General features: G+C 51.6%; 3 protein-coding genes across 3 annotated transcripts; 2 read left to right on the top strand and 1 right to left on the bottom strand.

Moving 5' to 3' along the window:
* The first annotated feature begins 542 nt into the window (after window positions 1-542).
* COCSUDRAFT_53488 (NAD(P)-binding protein) lies at window positions 543-3,618 on the top strand. Its single transcript, XM_005647519.1, has 6 exons — window positions 543-810; window positions 936-1,005; window positions 1,229-1,395; window positions 1,677-1,872; window positions 2,146-2,350; window positions 2,665-3,618. Exons 1-6 carry the CDS (start codon window positions 759-761, stop codon window positions 2,845-2,847), a joined length of 873 nt encoding a protein of 290 aa, XP_005647576.1. The 5' UTR covers window positions 543-758; the 3' UTR covers window positions 2,848-3,618.
* A 131-nt stretch (window positions 3,619-3,749) lies between these two features.
* Window positions 3,750-8,794, bottom strand: COCSUDRAFT_47475 (phosphoglycerate mutase-like protein; the record flags this gene model as incomplete). Its single annotated transcript, XM_005647518.1, has 9 exons — window positions 8,253-8,794; window positions 7,869-8,051; window positions 7,377-7,504; window positions 6,944-7,067; window positions 6,313-6,419; window positions 5,764-5,872; window positions 5,093-5,209; window positions 4,509-4,664; window positions 3,750-3,944 (listed from the first exon to the last, which is right to left on the bottom strand). The coding sequence occupies exons 1-9, from the start codon at window positions 8,478-8,480 to the stop codon at window positions 3,750-3,752; spliced, it is 1,347 nt and encodes a 448-aa protein (XP_005647575.1). The 5' UTR covers window positions 8,481-8,794.
* Window positions 8,795-9,117: 323 nt separating this feature from the next.
* On the top strand, window positions 9,118-19,455 carry COCSUDRAFT_63413 (hypothetical protein; the record flags this gene model as incomplete). Its single annotated transcript, XM_005647517.1, has 21 exons — window positions 9,118-9,219; window positions 9,537-9,601; window positions 9,730-9,825; window positions 10,264-10,407; window positions 10,709-10,835; window positions 11,183-11,275; window positions 11,525-11,652; window positions 11,926-12,007; window positions 12,319-12,480; window positions 12,814-12,882; window positions 13,177-13,329; window positions 13,957-14,105; window positions 14,495-14,687; window positions 15,363-15,510; window positions 16,098-16,196; window positions 16,665-16,836; window positions 17,020-17,128; window positions 17,570-17,692; window positions 18,060-18,277; window positions 18,724-18,892; window positions 19,255-19,455. The coding sequence occupies 21 exons, from the start codon at window positions 9,118-9,120 to the stop codon at window positions 19,453-19,455; spliced, it is 2,802 nt and encodes a 933-aa protein (XP_005647574.1).
* Window positions 19,456-20,454: the final 999 nt, after the last annotated feature.

The following is a 20,454-nucleotide window of genomic DNA, read 5'->3' as shown; positions in this document are numbered from 1 at the left end:
ATTTTATTCCCAAAGGGGGACCCCCTTGCAGCATGATCTGACATCCCAAGCCTTGGAGCAAAGTGTTCTCGAGGGATGCATGCCATTAATTCACGCCATGAAAAGTTTTGTGTTACTTTTTTGTCTTTACCTGTGCAAATCTGCACAAAAGAGCATGCGAAACGCCTCCCGCTCTGGCTGTTGGAGCACCACAGCATCTCTGGTGGCTCTGCCGTAGATGCAAATTCCAGTGCTCAGATTGCGCCTGCATGATTCTAAAATTACTTTAAAAAAGCTCCAAGGGAACACAAATGTATGTTCACGCGTTCTTCAGACTTCCCATTTTGCGATGCAAGCCAACAAGGTTGAAACGGCCAGTTCTGATTTTGTTTTGGAACAAAGAGAAGCATCCACAACAGTGCCTAAAATTCAGAACGAGAAGTGATTGATATAAAGTATCTCTTTTCCAGAACAGCCCAATAGACAGCCGCAAGGAATTCAAGCCCTATCCGAACCCTACGATAAGCCTCCTTCGTCTGCTTTGAAAAAGCTGAACTATGTGAATTACAACTAGATTTGACGGAAAACGGGTCTGAAGCAGATTGTGTAGCCAGAATGCACCAAGCTCGCCACAGGAACAGCTCTGTGGTTCAATCGCTAGAGTTGCGGCATGCCAAAGTTCTTGGACCGCTGACAATAATTAAATAAAGATCCGTGCTAAGGCACACATCCCCAGGATGCCGCAGTGAGACATATAAGAATATTCTTGGCACGCTCTCATGAAGGAGGGAGCGGAACTGGCGATAGTGACTGGAGCTAACGCTGGCATTGGTAATCGACCAAAGCATTTGATGGCCTCATTTTCAAAACAATGAAACGTTGCTGTGTGAAGCTGCAACCTCCCAAATTTGCGGTGGAGCCAAACATGCCCACACTCAAATGTTCTGTGCGCACAGGGAAGGAAGTGACAGCTGGGCTGATGGAGAGTGGCTGCCATGTGATCATGGCCTGCAGGAGACTAGACCGGTATCTTTGCTTGGTCCTTGGCCTGCTTAAAGTTTGCAGACGTGTTATTCATGGCATGTATACTGATCAGCCTGCCCTAAATTGTTGAGGACGCATGTGTCTTGGACATGCCCCTGGACATGCACCTGGTGATCAGTGGATGCAAAATCATTCGCACTCTTTAGCCATCCAAGTCACACATTGCACGAGGGACTGGACCTAAAAGAGCATGTGGCAATGGCAGCTGCGAGGAAGCCAGGGAGGAGCTGGGGCAGAGGCAGCTGCCAGGCAGCTGCGAGTGCAGCCGCTTGGACTTGGGCGACTTTGCCAGCGTCAGACAGTTTGCTGCAGCCACCCGGCAGCGCGTGCAGCATGACAGGCATCCCATTGACATCCTCATCAACAATGCAGGTGTGCTCCCTTTCTTGCAGCTGCATTGCCTCACTGCACCTTGCTTGCGGCTTTCTTGTAGACTGACTTTTAGCCCAGATCTTGGAAAGCAGCCAAATTCCAGATCAATAGGTGTCGATCTGATGCTGCAGGGTGCATGTGCATCTGCAGTCATGTTTTGCACAGAAGGCAGATGGAAACTTGCCAAGATATTCATAGCCACATCTCACTATTTGCACCAGAATGTGTGCAGTTATGCAGAAACACCTCTTCGCAGATGGAAAAGAGTCACATGCGCGCAGGTGTCATTGGGGTGCCACCAGTAAAGGGAGTGGACCAGCAGCTGCGGATAAATCACCTTGGGCCGTTCCTGCTGACTAGGCTGCTGACGCCAGCCCTGGCGCCCAAAGCCCGCATAGTCAATGTGGCCAGCAGGGCGCACAAGCAGGGCTCCCTGCAAATAAAGAACGGCAAGATCCAAGGGACGCCCTCCCACTGGTGCGTCCTCACCTACAGCTCTATCAAGTCTTCAACGGACACCTGCGCACCTTGCAAAGTGCCTAGCCCATAACAGAGAGGCACTTCGCTTGTGGCCTGGCAACAGAGTGGGAAATCTGCAGATCCGTGATGCCCATTGATATTGTAGCTTTTCTCACCACTGCTGCAATAGGATGAATGCAATTTCTGTAGGGCCATCAAGGCGCTGATCCTACATTGCCCTCCTGCAAAAGCCCAAGCAGGCTCTTTCAACAAGAATCCGTTCTGCCACAGGTACTTGCAGTATGCGCGCTCGAAGCTGTGTAACGTGCTGCACGTGCTAGAGTTGCAGCGGCGATTCATGGCGGAGGGAACGCGCGTCACGGCGCATGCAGTCAGCCCTGGCCGAGTGTACACAAATATCTTTGACAACCTGCCGCCTCTGGCTCGCACACTGCTCAAGCCGCTGGCTTCTGTGCTCTTCCAGACCCCGAAACAGGTGAGCAGCATTTATGTCCTTCTGCGTCAATGCCTGCATTGTCTGATGCGCTCGTCAGGACACCAGGACATGTCCATGCAAACAGTGTTTTTGTTAATTGCGGTAGTGCCTGCACAGTGTTCGAGAAGCTCAGGCCCTTGTGGCAGCTTGGAGGGTTGCCGGGGTGCTGCTCAGCAGAGTTTGGCAGAATGGCATGCACTATTTTTGACAGGACAGCTCCTCAATCAATTGGTGCGGACTGATTATGACAGTTTTATTCTGGGCCCTCCGACGATTAAGTGAAGTGAGTTTCCCCAACTGTCTGCTGGATGCAGGGAGCATCAACCGTGCTCTACGCAGCGAGAGCACCGGAGCTTGAAGGGAGGAGCGTGCTGTATCTGCACAACATGCGGGAGGCCAGGGCGTCTGAATTGGCGCAGGATCCAGATCTGGCGCGCAGCTTGTGGGATGCCAGCTCAGCAGCTGTGGGGTGGGGACCTGAAGATGAGGGACCATGATTCTACCAGGGGAGTTAAATAGCAGACTACTGTTACTGTACCATTAGACGGAAAATACTGTTCAGGACAGGAACGAATTTTACCAGGTGGCTGCAACATGTGGCTTTGGAGGTGGGCTGCATGTGAGATACGTCTTTCCTAATCCTGCAGCTGCAGCGCATGCATGGTGCAAGCTATCTATCTGCCACGGCTGGCTAGCAACTGCAGCAGCTGCAGACATGTCGGCAGAGTGCGCGTAAGGCAGGGTGACCGGAAGTGGCCTTGAAAACCTCAAATGTCACAGGCTAGAGGAGGAGATTGCCGGCTACAGTTGCAAGAAGAAAAGCATGCACCGCCACTGTTCACATTCCACAAATGCTGCTGCTGCGCATGCTTGTACTGTACAAGTCGTAGAATGCATGTCTTGTATCCTAGATCGGTGTGTTCACATGTGCAGCCAGTTTGTACAACCTGTTCCTCTGACTGTCTGAAAAGTCTACCACCCTGCTTACAGACCACATATACGGTGTATATGGCACTAAGCCACGTGGACGACAGTCAGCCTCCGTAGTGAGACAAGTGCCCCAGTTGAGCATGCAGCCGCACATGCAGTGCGTACCGAAGTAATTTGAGAGATGGCAGTCTCTCTGGTTCAACGTTTTTGCAAGCTTCAGTCAGGATTGTCAGGGATGTGTAGCTGTACGCGTCTAAGAGCCTGCCATGGTTTCCAGGGCTTCCTTACGCGCATTGGATTTGACCCACTGCACTCCCTGCAATCAGTCAAAATCCAGATCTTCGACACTTGAGGCTTTAGTACTGCTAGACTAGCAGAGACAGCTTATGCATGAGGCCTGCGCATAGTTTGAGCAACTAGCCTAGAGCCACACCCCATGACCCCTGAATCGTGGGGGCAGCAAAGAATATCAGTCCTGCTCGACCCAGTCAGTGACTTTGACGCCGGACAGGAATACTGCGGTGGAGCACATGTCATCAGAGCAGCCTTTTATGATATCCTTGGACTCCGGCCGCAGCCGATACAACGCCTTTGTGTGGATCCACGATGCTCGGCCGCCCGCCTTGGCCGCCTCGTCCTTTGGTATTCGATCCAACACAATCGGCTGCAGCACAGCCAGAACATGAAAAATGTCAGCATTCCAAAGCCCCGGCACAGTGATTATTACATGTTTTAACTGCACATTTTTCAGTCCCTAGGCATCTAGGATCTAGGTACTGTATGTCCAGCAGCATGTGCATCAGATTTTTCCATTCTGTGCGGTCATGGCACAGCGATAGAGCTTCCAAGTAAGCGGTGAGAGCATACAAAGTGGCGTTGGATGGCTGTGACAGTGGGGCTCTGCAGCTGCAGCTGCTGTGACATGAAGAGAATTTCTATTGTCCAGCAGCACAGCAGGCAGATCAGGCTCTTTGTCACAAGGGAGAGCTGCTGTGCAGGGCACAAGCTCCCCAAAGTGACTTCTAAGCTTGCATGCCACGTGCGTGAGCTGCTCTGAAGGTGACATGCCCATCTCAAAATGGCTTTCTCCTGCAGGTAACTTGCAGGTATCTCTGCAGGGAGTCCTGCTGGTTAGTCCTCAAGCTGCTCTTAGGCTGAGTGTATCTCTCGAGGCATGATTATTGGGGAGCTTACTCATCCAAAGAATGGGCAAAGAGCTCGGCCGCACCTCTGCGTTGGGCGGGTTGAAGACCATGAGCAGCTCTGCCACGGACCAGTGGAACCAGCGCATGAGGAAGATGCGCGCGGCCAGGCCATGAGTCACCAAAACCAGACTTGTATTCTTCGCAAACCGGCCCGCGTTTATGTCCCGTATCATGTGGTCCTGTGCGCATGCATAAAAAACTCCCATCACTCCCCTTCTTCAGTCCCCCAATTCATAGCACCACAACTCTGCGAGCATGCAAAAAACCCTCTTCAAGACCCTTGATTCACAGCGCCATACGCCTCCTGCCCGAGTTGATCTGATATGTCAATTACAGGCCAGGGCCCACAGCATGGCCGTCGCCATGTCACCAAGCCCGTGTGAGAGACTCCACAAATGTGCTGAATCAATTCAGTGCTTGGAGGAGTTGTTACCTGCATCCTTGGACATGTTGCATGCCTGCAGTCACGCTTGGTGTGACAGACCAGGGCTTTGAAAGAGCTTCTCGAAGCACAATGTTGATGAAACAGGTCATGTCTTGTCCTTAGGGGGTGGAATTGCCTGTATTAATTGACTCAACAAAAGTGGCCGTAAGCACGGCAGCCCACCTCAAAGATGGTCATGCGGTCGTAGACGTCTGCGCCGGACTCGCCGTTGGGAAACCGATAGAAGAAACGCCCAAATCGTATCCGCTCAGCCTTCTCCCTCTCCTTGCCCTCCGTGTCCTGATCAGGCACCATACCATCACTAATCATCTCACGGTATGGGAAAGAGCATCCAACTGGTTCATGAATTTGTGTGATAAACGCTTGCCAAATGAGAAAAGATTGGCAGACCCCCCGCACCCTGCCTTGGCTCATTCACACAAACAGGCATGCATCTGGCTTCAGTAATAAATATCAATCTCCCCAATCCTTGTCAGCCTGTGGGGGGCGTATGCATGCTGTCATATAGAGTTGCAGGGCGTGAGTTGGAGTCTCAACTTGTCAGTCTGTTCCAACACCATAACTGCGCCGACCTAATTGTGCACGCACTGCACAGATGCGCGCACATGCCGGCTCGCTGCCTGAGCACGTGGCGGACCTGGTTGCCTACCTTTCATCAAAGTCCTAACCGCGCAGCTGCATGTCCTTTTGAGACAGGCACATGAGGATGCGAATCTCTGCCTGATCAGGCGCGGCACCAACCTGGAAGTTGCCAAAGATCTCTTTGCACAGCTGCGAGTCTTTGACAACAGGAGCATGCGCCGGCATGTGCCTGATCAGGCGCAGGAACCCACCTGGAAGTTGCCAAAGTCCTGCTCGCGCAGCTGCACTTCTTCCTGGAACCCGGCGATCTGGTCCTCCTCAAAGCAGCTGGCAATGCCCTCCACCGTCTGACTCGAGCGCCTGCAGCCACACACGTGAACATGTGATCACAGATTAGTCAGATCAACAGTTTAGTCAGATCTTTGATGTCTCAACCATAACAGCTGAGCAGATGCAGCCTTCAGCAAAGCCCAAAATCACACAAGCTTTACAACACATTATAAGGATTAAAATTGTACTGCAAGACACAGCACACTTGTGTGTAGTAATCAAAGTTCAGATAGAGTAACACAGTCCAGAACCCTTGATCAAGCGGTTAATTGGTAGGGCTTCCTAGTCCACACATTTGAGCCCTCGACAGGGACCGTGTAAATTGCACATGCCACTCATGAAAGCCATCTGCAAATCCATGGGCTTTGGAGAGGCCTAGCTAAGTGCATCTCCCCAGCAGGAGCCCTGCAAGGAGGTGCAACTGATAATCTTTGTGTGAATATAAGATCGAAGATCTGGTGGCGTCGCACCTGTAGGGGCTCATGTAGAAGTAGAGCTTGTAGGGCTGCCCATCCGCCTCTATGATCGACCGAATCTTCCGCCCCGCATCTATCGCCTGCTCGTGGCCCCGATGCGTCTGCACACATTGCATGCATGCGTGTATTAGTAGTGCATTCTCAAACGCTCTGCCAGTACTGCCGGCTCTTCTGGACAGCTGGGCTCGCTGGTCATTGCTCTGCCGAGCCTGCACGAGGGAGGACACCTGACTGTGGAGCATGCAGGCCAGTCTAGAACATTCCAGAGACATTCAAGAAACATCGTGAACATGCACAGTAAAAAGCAGGTCAAACATGGCATAACAAGGCTAAACTCTGTACTGGTGATTTAATCTCTAGCGCGGTGTAGGCCACACTGTGCCGCAGATCCCTGGAAAAGTGCATCCGAGAGTCACAGAATTCCAGGGTGCAGAGAGGAGCACTTTGAAAGTGTCAATGAGATCAATTGCCTCTGGACAGCATCGCACTGGCATGCATGTGCAAAACCCAGGATACAACGAGACCCTCACTATCATAAGATGATCGGGTGGGATGATCAATAACGTTGGATTCAAATGTGATATATTTTGACATCAGATGACAATTGATGAAGAGCAGCCCTCACCAGGCAGATCTGGGGGTCTGGGATGTGGGAGTAGGCAAAGTGGTCCGTGTTGCCCTCTGACTCAGCGTGCCGTACTAAAATGATGCGCTTTGGCAGCACCCTGTGGTCCTTCGGCGTCGCTCCCCTGCACCACCAGTCCGGCTCGATCCACTGCTTGTGCGCCAATTTTGCATAATTATTAGGTGAGCAAATAATTCTATTTTTACATGTTATCCACAGAGAAAAAGTACCCAGCAACACATTGATCGTGCGCCATCCTCGTGACATATGTGTTCAAAACTATTTTGGCATCTCATGCATGCCCCATGCCTGATGCCTCAACTCCCCCTCAAGTAGGAGTCTTGGTGGCACTTCTGATATAGAAAATCAGTGAGAGACAGCTAGGGGTAAAGTCTTGCAGCTGCAATGGAAAAGAAGGCTGGAGAGAGTGCACCAGTTGGTGGAATGGAAGCGCGCGTCATAGAGTCCGATGCTGCGCCGGTCCCTGGCGGCCGCCAGCTGCGCGTCGAACGGCCGCATGCTGCCGCCACCTGCGCCGTTTAGGCGATTATTTTGCGCCGGCTGCGCAGCAGAATTGACAGAAATTATGTCATGCAAAGAGCTTTCCGAAGAGTTCAAACAACGAGATTGAGCAATGTAAAATGGGCTCAGATCGCCTTCATCAGGGCGTTGGATGTCCCAAATAGCACTTATTCCGACATGCTTGTCAGCGAAAAGGCCTTGATCAGGGAGTCATTAGTTGAAGCCTCGTCAAATAAATAGAACATTCAAGCCAGGAAAGGTAGCTATTGAACAAAGCAGAGGTACCTCTCCATGGTGAATACAACTCTCTGATGAGATCAATCTTGCATTTGAAATACACCGTCTCCGTTGCTAATGTGTCTTGACACGCTCATTCTATCAAGAGGTGGACTGCGCAGCTGACCTGCAAGCTGATGAGCGAGTACATCTCAGCCAGTGCTTCCTGGTGCTCCAAGATCTGGCGCTGCTGCGAGCGGAGCAGGCTCTGCATCTGCTTCAGCTGCGCCTGAACTTCCTGGGGATCGAATACTAGGTCTGGTAGCTCCTGGGGGACTCCTTGCACCGCTGCCTCCCTCACTTCCCAGCTCTGTTGATGGAATGCCACACTACCATCAGGCAGATGTCAGGGGCTCTAGCAAGGCATGCGCAAAACGTACAGTCTGTTGAAAGGATCGACAATCAGTGCCAAGCAAGGAGCTTTCTGAAATATATGGTGCTCCTAAATATATGAATACAAGGGATCTGCTCACAAGCCAAAGGGCAAGAGAGCCCAAGGACAGGTGCTCACTTGGCTGCTCAGTACGTTGTGGTCGGCTGAAGGATACAAGTGTTTCCCATTGTCCTGTGATGGTTCGGCACCCACTGGAGGGATTGTGCTGCGGGGTGCGCGCTGGCTGGTAGATGCAAAGTTGTGGCTGGAAATCCTTATAATTACCAGCGGCATGTCTGCTTTCATAGTCGAAAAATGCTTGGGGTATCTTGCGCCAACGGGCATGGAAACGCTCATTGGGGGCATTTGATTGCCACCAATGCAGGACACCCTGCTGAAATTTCCTGCTCCGAAGTAAACCTGCTGACTGCGTCGATGCAATAAGGAAAGTTATAAGATGCGGAACATGCCTGGAGCACTAGCACTCAGAACGAGTATATAGCAGCCATCTATCCATATTGAAAACTATAGATTGTTGCTCAAGCTATCAAATTTTCCTTGGACTATCCGCAGACACAGCCCTAAACTCTCTCACAGGCTGAGCCCTGTCAAGCGCAGACACTGCAAGAACAGTACTGATTGTTAAGCTATAGTAGAGTTGCATTTCAAATATATCTTTTCCAGGCTAGCAATCTTGAAGAAGCTAGAGCCACGAAGGCTGAAACCCTGAGAATGTCTCGAGGGGAAATCTAAGGGGAAGTGACATCAGCATTAATATTACACGTGCACCATGTGACTCGTCTTTCGGAGAACCTAGCTCGATCCTGCGTAGCGGAGTCCCCACTGCTCAGGCACAAATACATTTCTTACATTCAAGAGCTTTTCGCGGAAATTGACAAGGTTGGACGCCTCGATGCGCACCAAATGGGTGTGTGCCATCACTTCCAGCGGACGGTGAGCTGCAGAGACCGCTCAGCTCGGCCTCATGTCGAGCAATGCAAGCATGAGGCGCCGGCCATCCTCCTGTAATGATCTGGGGGAGTCGCTGCTTCATGCCACATCCGACGCGCACTGCCTGCCAGCAGTGCAGGGCCACTTGGACAGAGTAAACTCTCTAGCACTATTAATGTACTTACACGATTGCCTCTTTCTCTGTAACGCTCAAAGGTATTCATATACCATTCTTAGAGCTATGTTGCTCCCCCGATATCATTCAAACAGCTCTGAGCTCGCAGTCCATGCGACGATGTTGATGCTGTGATGCACAAAGGCAGGTGCAGCAGGAGGCAGTTTTCGTTTAGACCTGTTTCGACCTTCATTATGCTGGAACTGCTGTGTAAAATGTACGATGGTCCCGGATCTGGGCAGAAAATGAGCTCATTTGCAGGCCAGGACCGAGCATCTCTTGTGCTGTCTATGCAGAGACGGAAGAGCGGCCTCCAAAAGCCCTACATCCCCAAGTGGATAATAGACCCCCATGCCGACTGGTGAGCGCTCCTTGTAAGCTCAATAGACTGACAGCACTCAGTGCACACACCTTTGAGTAACACGGTAGTCCATCAAATTGTGTGTCAGTGGCTGCGTGCTTCCAGATATCCTGGGAGATGATTTGCAGGTACTGCATCTGGTGGGGGGTTACCATTGCTGGAGCGGGCTTCACAGGATTCTACGAGCCGTGGATCGTGGCTTTTCTACCCCACTCAGAGCGCTAGTGCGATCCTACCTCCTCAAATGCACGACTTAGACTCCAGCGCACGGCATTAGGACCTTAGGGAGAATATCATACACTCTTTCCTTGTTGTCCATGTCCGCAATTCCATGCTGGTCCCATGTTATACATGCGGTAGGGCAGGCTCACCCCTATATTGATAGAATGACAGGCATGCACGATAGGTATGGCTGGTGCGTTGCACGTCATATAGGGCAGATCCAGATTGTGTCTTTGATGCTCAAATGGCAGGCATACACCTCCGATCTGGCTGGTGTATTGCACCACATCAGGGCAGATCCAACCTATTCCATCATGCTAAAATGACAGCCATGCTTGATCTGGCTGGTGCATTCCACTGCATGTAGAGCAGAGAAGAACCCCTCTACTATTGAATCACAATTGTGCACCTGATCAGATGTTGTTTGTGATACTGTGCAGTTCGTGGGCATCCCCGTCATCAATCATCTTCATGGGTCTGCACTTGCTGTATGCGATTGACATTGTCATCAGCTTCCGAGTGGCCTTCACTGAGAACGAGGTCCTCATCACCAACAAGGCAGACGTGGCCAAAAACTACCGCAGGTGCCTGTTCTTCACTTTATTTGCCTAATTAAACTTTTTAGTAGAATTTTGTCATTGCATATCAACAGAGTATTCACTGCACACAGAATTCTAGTACTGTGTGTCTTCGTTATGGCATCTCTTGACCAGAATAGCGGGTATTGCATATTTATTCCTTGTGCTTTTATCATTCAGATGGAGTGCAGGATTGTATGCAATGATGCAAATTATCGCCTCTGGGAGGTATTTTGAGAGGGATGTAAAGTAAAGTGGACCTGCTTTGTGGGGTAGAGAATAGTCAAGATTGTCGTTTTGGTTGCAGGACTCGGTTCTACTGGGACATGGCAGCCTGGCTGCCACTGGACTACCTGGCCCTGTGGGTGCTGGGTGACTTCCATGCCGGGCAGAGCATAATCGCCAGGGTGCCACTGCTGAGACTGCTCCGAATGGTGCGCCTGAAGGGCTTGTATGGAACAATTATTCATTTTGATTGCCCTGCTTTGCTGCAGCATGTGCTGGCATGTGCAGTTGCGCGCCCCCGCATGCACATGCAACCTTATGTGAACGCTTATAGTCTTCCCAGTCATGCATAGCATTTGGGGCAGTGCTTGGCCGATCTTGCACACTGCACCCAACAATTGACCCTTTCATGGACTTCGACTCAAATTCGTGCATGCAGGATTTGGCAGCTGCAAGCAGGTGCATGCTTAGGCATGCTTTCATGTGTCTGGCTCATTTCTCCACAAAAAAAATTGAAAAGGAAAGAGGGAGGACTGATGAAGTTCTGGCAGCGCAGATCCGGCTGTACCGCGTGCGCTGGTTCTTTGAGCACCTGGAGTTCAACCTCACCATGTCCCTGCTCTGGGTCACGCTCATCAGGAACCTCATAGTAAGCCCCCCCCAACGATGCCATGACTGCTGAGGGTCTCAGCCTGAGACAATTATTGCCTCTCCATCCCTTTATGCAGGTGTCTTGCAAAGCATGACATGCAGTTGCATCAAGTGGGTCGATGCACAAACTCTGTGTCTGCATTGAAAGGAGCATCATCTGCCTAAACATCTATGCTTGTTTCAAGAGAGAGCAACATGAGTTTGAGTTTGTTATTGACATATTTCAATGTGTTGTGTGGCTGCGCAGTATGTGTTCTATGTGACGCACTGGTCGGCATGCATGTTCTATTTCATAGCAGTGCAATACGGCCTGGACCATGACACCTGGATTGGGCGCCACTTTGACGATGTGTTTGACCTGAGCCTGCCAGTCAGGTACTGATTTCTCCTTCCCTGCTCTTTTCCAGCAAACAAGGACATCACTGTGCGGTGCCTCTGCGTGCTGCCTTGTCCATTGCTGGAGATGCCCATTGAACCTTCTTGTTTCTACATGACAGTGCATTTCCTGCTGCATTGTTATTGTATGTGCTCACGGTGCTTCATACACCGATGACTGCCGAGCCATGACTGCAATTTCTTCTCATCTTCTTTGTGGTGACATGTAAATGCTCCATGAACCATCTACGCCTGATCAAGTTTCCATCGCAGGTATGCCTTCTCACTGTACTGGGCCATCACCACGCTGGCAACAGTCGGATATGGGGACTTCTCTGCAGTCAACACCGCAGAGGTCAGGCTCTAATGAATCTGACCTCTGCAAAAGACATTCACACGTGCTGCCTTGCTTAGCAGTTGCAACCCCACCTGGGACGCAGCTTGCGTGCTGGCCAAGCTACATTCCTGACGGCATGTGCAAGCAACAAATATCTGCTCAAACTGGAACTTCAATTGGAGAGGCATTGTGGCTCTTTTGAAGTTGCGCTGACAATTATTCCATGCAACCCCGGTGGAGCATATAGTCACCTTTGGCAAACCCCTCAAATTAGTGAATTTGGCAACACAACAGCTGATAAGTGAGCTTTCGTGCGTGCTGATGTGCAGGCGGTGTGGGCCACGATGTACATGTTCTTCAATCTGGCGCTGGGCGCGTACGTACTGGGAACCATCACACTGCTGGTGGTGAAGCATGACGAGCGCACCGGGCGCTACAGAGACCTGTCCACAAATCTGAAGGAGTACATCGCCGTCAATGAGATCCCTGAGGTGCTTTGCTTGGCCCAATCTGAATCCGCTCGTACGAGGTTTCTACTTCTGCATGAATTGGTCAGTACATGGTCTAGATGGGCTGGCATCAAAAGCTCTAGAGGATAATATGTGAGCTTTCATCAACTGGGCTTGTGCTCATTGCATGCACATGGCTTTAGCTCATAGCATGCTTCCAGCTGCCTCCATTTTGTCTTTGCTGCATTGAACAGGCTGGATGACTTTAATCCGACTTGGATCAAGTCAGGGCAGCTATCAGATTGGAGTGCTATAATGGTTTCTTGGAGGTGTGAAGTGTGGTAAATGCTTTGACCATGGGTTGCTGGTGCGCAGGATCTGAATGACAGCATGCACTCCCACCTGCGCCTGCACTTCAACAATGAGGAGGCCTCAGACGAGCAGGTCGCGCTCTCTGACCCCCTGGAATTCTCCCCTTGATTTTGCTCTACACCCCAGAGGCCACCTCCCTCAGATTTCCAAGATATCTGTACCCTCGTGTGTTCTTCCAAATTGCGTGGAGTCCTTTCTTGGCATGCGCTGCCACTGCCGCACAATCAAACCACACTGCTGGTCCAGAGACAGCAAAAAAGTGCTGCAAAAAAAAGGACCCACCTCAAGGCCATCTGAGTCTCGAACCCTGCGCCATCTGTCACCAACAACTTGCAAGAGTATTAATATGGAAATGTGATCCTTCAGGTGCTGCATATATTTCCTACCACAATTCGGCGCCGCATTCTGCGCCACCTGTACCTGCGCCACGTGCGGGGGGCGTACCTCTTCAAGGGCGTACGCCAAAAGTTCCTCGACTCGCTGCTCAGCGTCGCGCGCATCGAACTCTTCATGCCGCAGGTGCGGGCACATGCCTTGAGTTCACGTTAGTGGAAACATAGTATTTTCAGGGTGTTATTTTCATAAAAAGCGTGTCTTGGGTCCCATTTAAATCACCAGAAATACCTCCAGTTGCTTCTGAGTGACGCTAGCATGCAACTATGCATGCCAGAGGTGCGCGCATGCATGCCTGATTGCTCTGAGCTACCAAATGTCATATTTCTCAGAACTGCTCTGCATGCATTGAGGCAAAAGGAGGTCGTGTGACCGAGATCAACAGCAGCGCGAGGGAGCTCAAGCGCCTCCCGCAGAGAAACAGTCGGGCTTGCTTGTCGTGATTCTTGCGTCCGGGGCAGATGCATTTTGATGCAGCCATCAGCGGCCAGCCCGGTTGCTTGTCACCTGAGCACTGCTTAGACCTCTGGCAATCCCTACACAATGCAGGATTGCACATATTTAACAAGGCAAACTGAGTGACATGATAGGAATCATTCAGCACTGCTGTGTGGTCACTGCTGCCAGAGTGCCAATCCTGTGCATTGGCTCTACGTAGGTGCATGCAGACATGCAAAGCACCATAGACCTCTGCCAAAGCAAGGGGAGGAACCTTCAGCAGGCACGAAACGCGCGCTGTGCTGCGCTGCGCAGGTGGAGATCCTGTCGGAGGGCGATTCTGTGAACGAGCTGATGCTGCTGGTGGGGGGAATGGTGGAAGTGCTGCGGCCGGGGCAGGAGGCCGAGGAGCTGACCATCGATTTGGACGGCCACTCGAGCATCCGCGGCGGCTCCTACAGCAGGTGGGATATACTTCTGTGACCCGAAGGAGCTGCACCCTTCCGCTCTTTGTAGGGCAGGGATGCATGACATTGAAATGAATACCGCAATTGCGTGGCAAACAATTGCAAAGATATACTAGGGATTTCAGAGCCTTGCCGGAGGTTCTTGCTGCGTTGTAGAACCTGTAGACCGTGCAGAACCTGCAGACCCATTAAAGTTTAATGGGTCATCATCATTGCATATGTGCCATTCGGATCCCCGACATTTAGTGCTGAAGCATATCGAAGACATAGTCCAAGGTGATGGCAATCCCAATGAAGGCTGCAGCTCATGCATCATGATTTGGCGCGCCACAACATGCAAATTTTTGGGCAGGATGCGTGAAAATAATCGATCTGGTGACTGGCAGATCGCTGTACGGGGCGGGGGACGCGTTTGGGGAGGTGGCCTTCTACACGGAGGTAGCGCAGTTGGAGACGGTGCGCAGCGTCAGCGTGTGTCGGATATTAGTTGTGCCACGTGGCGCCTACAACTCCATCGCCGCCGCATTCCCCATCGGCGCACGCACCGTTCTTACCAACCTTCTTGCGCGCGCCCACGAGGTGATTATTCCCGACCTCTTGATAACTGTCCCCTTTTGGATTTGATATATTGGATTTTACTCCCCAAATCCTAGAGCCCAATTTCTGTGCCGTGCTCACCATTTTGCGTGCGCGCCCCCATGAGGTGTTTGCTCTTGGTGCAGCTATTTATGGCTCTTCTTCAAGGCCTGGAATATCATCCATAGACCCCTATGCTGCAATATGGGCCGTCGAGAGCGCAAGGGCCGTGCTCCTAGGTGCTGTGCTCTGCCAACAGCTGCTTTGTCTGGTTTGGAAGGCAAATTGATGTGAGCCCTTGCACTTTTTCAATGTTCAAGATCTTGCCAAGTTGCAGCTGTCTTGAAAGAGGAGCACCTGGAAAGAGCTTCTCAAGCATGAAGCACCTTGTGCAAGAGTAATACATCAAATGCAAGGAGGAGGTTTCTTATTCAGAAGAAGGGGCTGGAGTCATCCTTCACAAGATGCAGGGTGCTGCCCAATCCGTTTCAAGTAGTGACAACCTTTGCACTGTTCAGGCAGCGGTTTGCATCAGCAGAGTGAAGCAGTAGGTGCAGGCCACCATGCCGCTTGTGTTGAATGCAGGGTCAACCACATACAGCAACTTTTACAAAGCCGCGCGACTGCACGTAGAATGGTATTCGCGGCATGCTGACATGTGCGGGCATGTGCGCGCAGAACGTGCAGGAGCAGTTCCGGGGCCGCGGCGGCGCGCATGCGTACAACACCATCATGCTGCACTCGGCTCCGACCATCCCATCCAAACTTAAATTCAAATGGGCCGCGCCAGAATTGGTGGAGGGCGCCCTCATAGACGAGCCCCCAGGTGTAGTATTTCCCGCTGACTCATCGCTATGGCCTCGGACTGTCTATTTGAGCAGTGCCAAACCTCACCTGACACAGACTCTAAAACATGGCAAATGTGCTGGCTGTTTTGCATGGAGCTTTGGCATCATCGTAATGGCCTCTCACGGTGTACCTGAGAAACAAAGAGCAGTAACAGACTTAGCGGAAGCAGATTTGATAATAAATGCAGTACGGAACAGTTTTAGAATTGCCAGATTTCCGACAGAATGCAGACACATCAGGGGTTTTCTCATGTGCAGATGGGCATGGGAAGACTGCCCACAAGACCAATGAGCCTCAGGCGGCTCCCAACGGGTTTCTAAAAGTGAAAATTATAATAATGCAGTTATTCAGCTTTTTTGCTTGAAAGGAGCTTTCGCACTAGTGACTGTAATACCTCTTGAATGTGTCACTGGGTTGCAAGCTTTGACATGCAGCAGACAGTTCCAGCATTCTCTCAGGTTGATCAATGACAGCTCAAGTGTCTCTCATGGCAGATGTATCTGGCCGCAAAACTTGCGGACCAGCTTTGGTCAACAGATGAAAGCACAATTGATTTTGGTGCAGGTACGGGTGTGAGGGCGGGCCCGGTGGCCACTCTGCAGAGCGTTGCTTCGGGGTCGTCCGGCGGCGCATCTCCCCGTGACCTGCCTGCTGCGGCCGCAGGTGCGCGCATGCTTCCCTCACATGTCCCTGTTGTTATTACACGCTTTTCCTGCCAAGAGGTAAGGTGCGTCCTGCAAAAAAGCTGCAGTTAAAGGCTGCCACAATCCTATCCCTTGTTGGACTCGCCAGATCAATCAATACTCAATAAAGCATGGGCATGGTATTCAGTATTTATTCCAATTGGGGCCACATGTCCCCGAGCAAGCATATGAGACCATGATATAGAGAGTTATAGTGAAGATCTCAATTTCCCATGTCTGGCAAGGGATCCATGCACTTATGAAATTATGTCCTTGCCCCTCCACAAGCTCATGCCCACCTGCCGAGAACAGGCGATGCTTGGTGAGCAAGTTAAAGGTGACAGATGTAGACTATGCTGAGCTGGTTCTGTCTGCCGGGCCTAGTCTCGATGACCCATTCTGATTGCCAAGATTTTCTGGTTGATTGATCTGTTCTGGCTTTCTACAGGGACACAGGAGGCCGCACCGCAGGCGGCGCCACAGCAGCAAGTGCCGCCGCCGACGCCGTTTTCAGCCGCTACCAGTTTCAATTTCGCGCAGCTGTCAGCCATGCGCGCTTCGGAGGCTGATGGCTGCGGGGGCTCTGATCCGAGCGATGCCGGCCGCCCAGCTTTGAGGGGGTGAGTAGGATCTCCTGTCCATGAGAGAATGTAATGCGTAACGTGCACTCCTAATCTGACGTGACTGACAGATTATGAGTGCTGAAGACAAATGATGCAGACAGTGGTGCAGCCAATGAAACTCAGGTGGCTCCCAGGAGATCTCAAAAAATGTAGTAAGGAGAATAAATTAATGTTCTGCAGGAGGAGTGGTGAACTGTCAGGGCGACCGCCTCGGGCGCAGCCGCCCTCCGCCGGCTCAACAGTCAACGGTGGCAATTCTATTCCTGGCCTGACTCACCGGCAGGAGATGGTGAGTCAACCGTGTCAATTGCACACGTTCTTAAGTTTCTGCAAGAGAAGACTTTTAATTTTCTCTTTGTGACCTGATGATGCACCCACCTTTGGCCATGGCTGCATTCTAGCCCTGTCAAATGGCCATTCACAGTCTATTAAATGAAGCCAGAACATCACTTAAAATGCTGCCTTGCATTCCTTGAGCACCTCATACAACATGGTCTATGTTGCTTCTCATGGAAGGAATGCACTCTTGATTATTTTATGTGGTGTTTGTGTGCTGTGTACTGTGTACTGTGTGTCTTGCAGGTGCCCTGATCTGTAACAGGATTGATGACTGTGATCTGTACAGGCAGTCCCCGTAATCATTCACTTACACTGTGCTAATGTGCTGTTGGGGTCATGCACCGAGCAAGCTAGGGTGAATAAAGGTTGATGCTGGGAAGCTGCCCTGCAGGCAATGGCGAACCTGCTGCGGGTGAGGAGCATGGTGCAACAGACACTGGCGCGGCAGGACGCAGAACGCACCAACCAATTCCTGTATGCCGCCAGCCAGGGTGACGCGGCGAAAATCCGCCAGGTCAGCATTTGTACGCTGTCCTCTCAAACGTCAACTGCACACCTTCAATCATCACCAGGATCAATGTTGGCCAGTCATGCTCAGGAAGTCACGCCTTGGTGCTCTCGTGGACAGAAAAAATCATGTGCCGCAACGGCCATTCTTGCAGGCTCTATCACAGGGATCAAAAGTGTCAATAGAGCGTGTCTTGCAACAAGTGTGATCGTGCAATCATGACATTATAAATTCCAGTGGGCTCTGCACATTATTACGCGCATTTGAAGCCAGGAAAATTCTCTCAAGTCTGGGCAACGCAAATCGAACTGTTTCAGACAAGTGTACTTCAAATCACCAAACTCACCAAAGTCCATGTTTTCTGTGTGCGCAGATGTTGCACCAGGGGTTTGCGCCCGACAGCGCAGACTACGACAGCCGGACGGCCCTGATGCTGGCGGCGGCCAAGGGGCACGCTGACGTGGCGGTGGCGCTGATCTCAGCGGGCGCTGACGTCAGCGCCAAGGACAGCCTGAACAGGAACGCCCTCATGGAAGCCTGCATCCACGGCCACGCTGACATCGTCGAGCTGCTGCGCCGCCAGGGAGCCATGTGAGATTTCCCTCTTAAGAGTTTCAAATTGAAAGAATTTGAAATAAAATGCTTGCTTCTTCAGGCATGCCGCTGCTGCAGCAGTAATTGAAATGTGTACGGTAGAAGACTCTCACTGAGTGCTCCTCCTGAACCATCTCCTGCTGGGATGGCTGCCATGAATGGCCAGATGCAGGGGGTTCTGTGACTGTCATAGCAAGTAAAGCTGCAAGGAGGAGGTGCAGGGATTTTGTCAACGTTTTTTGGGGTCTACTCAGCTCCCAGAGTCACAGTGACATTGATGCCAGACCCTGGAAAGATCCATAGAGAGGGAACTATCAAGCGTTTTGTTGATTACCACAGGTTCTTGTTTGGTGCCTTCGTGTATAGCCGTTCAGACTGGTCCCCAAGGTCCAGCAACGTAATTGGAGATGGGGATGTTGATTAAGCTTCCTCCCCCTCTGCAGGCTGGGCCAGGACAGGGTTGCAATGGCCTCGCAGCTGTGCACGTGTGTCTTTGAGGGGGACCTGCCGCTGCTGCGGCGGCTGGTGTCGGCTGGCGCGCCGGCCGATGCCGGGGACTACGACAAACGCACCGCGCTGCACATCGCCGCGTCAGAAGGCAACACCGCTGCGGTGCGGCTGCCTTTACCTTCCGCTCCTGCAGTGCACATGAAGATGCTTTTGATTCTCAAACCATGCTTATGCCCTTGACCTCACAAGTTTCCATGAAAGGGGAGCTACCAGCATACCACTGGCATACATGCCAAAAGTGCATTCCAGCTTGGCTCCTGGTTTTTGGAACCTGCGTAGTGTAGTTGCACATGATCACAGGTAGAAATACTGCAACAAGACATCCACCTGCACAGCAACATCTTGTAATGTTGGTCTAAAGAGAATGTCAGCACGTTATAAGCTAGCCTGGCTTACAAACAGCCTTGCTGTATTATTTGTTCCTCATTTTTTCCCCCGCCAAAAGTGCCTCACTGCCCTGGCAGATCCGGCTTCTGGTGGAGGAGGGCGGCGCGGACGTGAACGTGCGCGACAGGTGGGGGAACACTCCGCTAGACGAGGCCCAGCGAGTTGGCGCACGCCCCTGCGCCACCTACCTGGAACAGCGGCTGGCCCGAGTGCCGCATGACAACGCCGGGCGACGGACGCACGCGCTGACTCCGCTCGAGGAGAACCGGCGGCGCTGAGTCGTCGCCAATAACATCATCTTCTGATGTATGACAACACTACGCAACGGCCGCATGCGCTGACTCCACTGGAAGAGATCCGCCGGCGCTGATGTCAGCACTGGCAGATGACAATGCCAGAATATGGAGGCATGCGTTGAAGATGCTTGAGGAGAATTATTGACGGCGTTGATGTCAGCGCTGGGTTATTGACAACGCCGCGGGGCGCACGCACGCACTGACTCTGCTCAAGGAGAGCTGCCGCCGCTGAGTCATTCCATTGACATCAGCGCTAGCGTTCAAACTTCTGCACGCGCTGAGTCCGTGTGAGGAGAGCCGGTTCCGCTGAGTCACTGCCGCTGACATCACCTGTGCTGACATTGGCGCTCCCATTTGCCCAAAGAAGGGCTCACACGCGCACTGTAGCGTTCTGACGCAGAACTTCTGAGATGGCATCATCCTGTTCTGAGGAATCAGCATTGTTGCCTAGGATGTGTATGGGTGTCTTCTGTTAGCGTTCCTGGTCCAAGTGTGTTGCGAAAGAATTTCAGCGTTGTGGCCCGGGCTCTGCAGCCTGCAAAAGCATTTTAGTCTTCAGCATGAATGTACCAACGTGCAGATGTGCGGTCAGTGGAGAACAACGCTAACGGGTGTATTGGTTGAGTGGCACTGAAATGATATGATATGTCCGCTCAACCTGTTCAGAGGATGATTTCCTTAGTCACAGGATTGCTGCTGAGACAGAGGGTCTGGGGTATTTTCAGGCTGAGGTTTGACGTAAGTTTTGTGGCTCCTGAAATCTAATGTGGAGGTTATGGATCCTGAATTGTTTCAGAGCCTTTTGCAAGTATGTGGGACCGCCTGGGCACTGTGGGCCATTCGTGATCCCCATGCTATCCTGTCAGCTATGAGGCTGAGCTATTCCATAGTTAGCATATGCATGCTCAATTGTGTTTGCTTGCTTGTACAGTGCTGGCCAACCATGGCAGACCATCTATGTACAATTATTGTTCCATCATA

This window comes from Coccomyxa subellipsoidea, assembly GCF_000258705.1.
Source record: "Coccomyxa subellipsoidea C-169, whole genome shotgun sequence".
In the NCBI taxonomy this organism is placed as follows: Eukaryota; Viridiplantae; Chlorophyta; class Trebouxiophyceae; family Coccomyxaceae; genus Coccomyxa; species Coccomyxa subellipsoidea.
Note: the sequence above shows the minus strand (reverse complement) of the source record. Positions and strands in the feature narration are given on the sequence as shown.